Here is a 3,673-nt window from a genome sequence, read left to right as displayed (position 1 = left end):
GAGCACTCCCACTCCCGCTCCCGCTCCCGCTCCCGGCCCTGCTCCCGCTCCCGCTCCCGCCCCCGTCATCTCCCACCGCCCGCAGCCCCGCAGCCCCGCAGCCCCGCAGCCCCGCAGCAGCCACAGGGGGAACCAAAGAGACAGAAGCCTTCCCAGCTGCCCGGACGACAGACGCCAACACCCCCCGCCCCCCACCACACGCCGCCCGCCCGCCCGCACCCCGCACCCTGCGCGCTAGCCCACGACCGAGCGGCGGCGGCAACAGCAGCTGGCTGCAGGCTGCGGCGACTCGCACCGGCGCGCTCCTGGCAGCACTTGCCATCCCAGGTGACTTGAACTCGCCAGTTCGGATCCCCTGCGCCAGCTCCCGCTCGCGCATCGGGTCTGGGTTCCGGCACCCACCCGCCCTCCTGCCCTCCCCCGCCTCTCCGTCCCCCAGCTCGCGGGAAGGGAGGTCGCGGCAGCGGCCCGGCGGCAGCGGCGACCGTGGCGACAGCAGCGACAGTGGCGGCGGCGGTGGCGGCAGCGGCTGCGGCGGCGGCGGAGGCTGCGGCGGCGACCGTGGCAGAGGCAGTGGCGGAGGCCTCCGTGGCGGAGGCGGAAGCAGAGGTAGAGGCTGAGGTGGAGGCCGAGGCCTCAATAGAGGAGGCAGCATCGGAGGCCACCCCGGGGGAGGCGGAGGCCGCCCGGGTGGCAACGGTGGTGGCGGTGACGGAGGGCAGCGCGGCCGAAGCCGCCGCCGCAGCGGAGGCTGCGGGGCCCCCCTTGGGGGAGGCGGATGCGGATGCGGATGCGGATGCGGATGCGGATGCGGATGCGAAGCTGGCGGCCGAGGTGGCGGCCGAGGTGGCGTCTGCGGCGGCCGCCGCGGATGCAGATGAGGATGATGAGATCCGCGGGGGCTATGAGGGGAACCCAGATTTTCCGATGGCCTCCCTGTACGTGGGCGACCTGCACCCTGAGGTGACCGAGGCGATGCTGTATGAGAAGTTCAGTCCAGCTGGGCCCATCCTCTCGATCCGCATCTGCAGGGACAAGATCACCCGCCGCTCATTGGGCTACGCGTATGTCAACTACCAGCAACCGGTGGACGCCAAGCGGGCCCTGGAGACCCTGAACTTTGATGTCATAAAGGGCAGGCCAGTGCGCATCATGTGGTCCCAGAGGGACCCGTCGCTCCGCAAGAGCGGGGTGGGCAACGTCTTCATCAAGAACCTGGGCAAGACCATCGACAACAAGGCGCTGTACAACATCTTCTCGGCGTTCGGCAACATCCTCTCCTGCAAAGTGGCCTGTGACGAGAAGGGGCCCAAGGGCTACGGGTTCGTGCACTTCCAAAAGCAGGAATCTGCGGAGCGGGCCATCGATGTGATGAACGGCATGTTCCTGAACTACCGCAAAATTTTCGTCGGGAGATTCAAGTCGCATAAAGAACGAGAGGCCGAAAGGGGAGCCTGGGCCAGGCAGTCCACTAGTGCTGACGTCAAGGATTTCGAGGAAGACACCGACGAGGAGGCCACCTTGCGATGAAGACATCCCAGGAGCTAGCCAGCCAGCAGAGCCGAACCTTGGCTCACACCCGGTTTACAACCCCCCACCCCCAGCCCTCCCCCGCCAACCCACCAGCAGTGTATTTATTGTATTGGGAGTGCAGGTCTCTCTCTCCCTCTCTCCCCCTCTCTCTCCCCCCTTCCTATTTCCTCCCTCCACCTCTCCTCTCCTTCCCGTCCTCTCGCCCGCCCACCCCCACCAAGGGCGTTGTGAATAATCTTACTAATCTGTGCCATTTGTAGCTTAAAGGCTGCCTCTTCTCCCTGTGGTTTGGTTTAAAAAGCATTTTCATTCTCTCTTTGTTTACTGCACAGGTGATACAATTTCATGGTAGAACCATCAGAAAGGAGAAGGATATCAGATGAGGGAAGAAACAAGAGAGTAATTGCTCCCCTGGTCCTACTCCCACAGGGAGAACCACTTTTACCTTTTTGGTGTGCTGCTTTTCCAGGCTCTCTTCTCTCCCTCTCTCTCCTTTGCTCACCCCCACCCCGCCTTCCCTTTTAACACACTGTTATAGAATGGTTCACGTATGTGGTGTTTCTTAACCTGCTTTTTCAGCAACTAAAACCAAACAAAAATCAACCCATTGAACTTCTTTCCATGTTATCAACAGGCTTATGAAACGTCATCTTCAGTGCCTGCAGAGTGCTCCAGTGTATCCGTGGACCTTAACATTTCTGTAATCATTCCCGCATTGTTGGACATTCAGGTGGTGCCTAGTTGTTTCCCTGTGTTTAAGACCAACATTGCGTGCTCTGTGCTTTGATGAGTGAATCCTTCCTTGTCAAGCCAAATCTTCGCTAGCATCCCGGTGGTCTCCGTAACTGTGGACTTGCAAGATCCACATATAGACATTTCAAAGACTTTTCCTGTGTGTCGCCAAAAGGCCCCCTTCATAAGCATTGTACCGATTTGCACTCGTGCCGGCCAGCGCAGCTAGTAAAGTGTATGCCCGTTTCCCCTGCATAGTCTCCTGGTCACTGTAATTGATCGTGTGTGTGCGTGCGTGCGTGTGTGCGTGTGTGTGTGTGTGTGTGTGTGTGTGTCTTGGCCAGCTTGGCGGGCTGCAAAGGCTATTTCCCTGTCCTCGGTGGTTTTGTTGCAATCAAACACTGTTTATTACCCCCTCCCCCTGTGACCACTTCCTGTCTTTTTCCGTGTTGTCAGAAAAATAATTCAGCGTCATTGCAGGAAAAAAATCATCACGAAGCAGACAAGTTAACAGAAGAAAAGTAAAGTCACCAGTAATCGTTTCCGATGATTACTTATACATTCCTGGAACGTTTTCATCTGTATCTGCCCTGTATTTTTCATGTGACATATATGTGAAATTATTGTATATACTGTTTCAATATCTGCTTTTTCACACATAAATATATATTATAGACATAGATTTATAGATATTCTTGAACTTTCATGTCATTAAATATTCTTCTAAAATAGTTTTCATGGATGTTTAGTGCTCTAATGTGTGATTGGGCTTGATAGAGTGATAGATATATGTACATATTAGATATAGATATGGGGATATATTTGTTTCAAGTAATTGTTGGACATCTGCGTTGTTTCATTTTGTTTTCTTATGGAAGCCAAAGCTGCCAGCAAGATCACAGTGCACAAACATTACATTCATGTTTATTTCCTGAACAAAAGGTAATAGTATAATTGAAGGATGAAGAGATATGGGAGGTTTAAAATCTTCTTTTTTCCTTCTTTAGTAAGTGACCATTGATAAAGATAGTACAAATTTACCCTCATAAAATATGCAGATATTGTGAGTGTACCTGGATACCTGTACAGTTTTTGAGACTTGGTATTAAATTACTTATAATTTGAGATTTTTTGTTTCTATTTGTTGTAAACATTCATCTTTATGCAGACAATAATTATCATAGTAAAAGCATTTTTTAAAATATTGGTAAGGAAAAACTGAAAATCATTCTTAATTCTACCACTTGACAAAAATAGAAAAAACTTTTGAAGCATTTGAGACATATATGTAAATAACTAATACCTCCAAAAATGTAATATAGGATGTATGTTTCATTGTGGTATATTTTCAGTTTAAGAAGTCTTACTTACCATCTTTCCAAATTCTTAAATAGTCTCCTATCATTTT

At 52.2% G+C, this 3,673-nt stretch overlaps 1 protein-coding gene across 1 annotated transcript; it reads left to right on the top strand.

The window, feature by feature from the left end:
* Window positions 1–794: 794 nt before the first annotated feature.
* PABPC1L2A (poly(A) binding protein cytoplasmic 1 like 2A) lies at window positions 795–3,390 on the top strand. The gene is made up of 2 exons (XM_055268397.2): window positions 795–1,582; window positions 1,866–3,390. The coding sequence occupies exon 1, from the start codon at window positions 928–930 to the stop codon at window positions 1,528–1,530; it is 603 nt and encodes a 200-aa protein (XP_055124372.1). The 5' UTR covers window positions 795–927; the 3' UTR covers window positions 1,531–1,582; window positions 1,866–3,390.
* The last annotated feature ends 283 nt before the right edge of the window (window positions 3,391–3,673 follow it).

This window comes from Symphalangus syndactylus, chromosome X (genome assembly GCF_028878055.3).
Source record: "Symphalangus syndactylus isolate Jambi chromosome X, NHGRI_mSymSyn1-v2.1_pri, whole genome shotgun sequence".
Classification (NCBI taxonomy): domain Eukaryota; kingdom Metazoa; phylum Chordata; class Mammalia; order Primates; family Hylobatidae; genus Symphalangus; species Symphalangus syndactylus.
This window is presented reverse-complemented; position numbering and strand designations above follow the sequence as displayed.

Excerpts from the sequence above, each read along its gene's own strand:
- PABPC1L2A (XM_055268397.2), top strand. The coding sequence starts at position 928 with ATGGCCTCCCTGTACGTGGGCGACCTGCACCCTGAGGTGACCGAGGCG.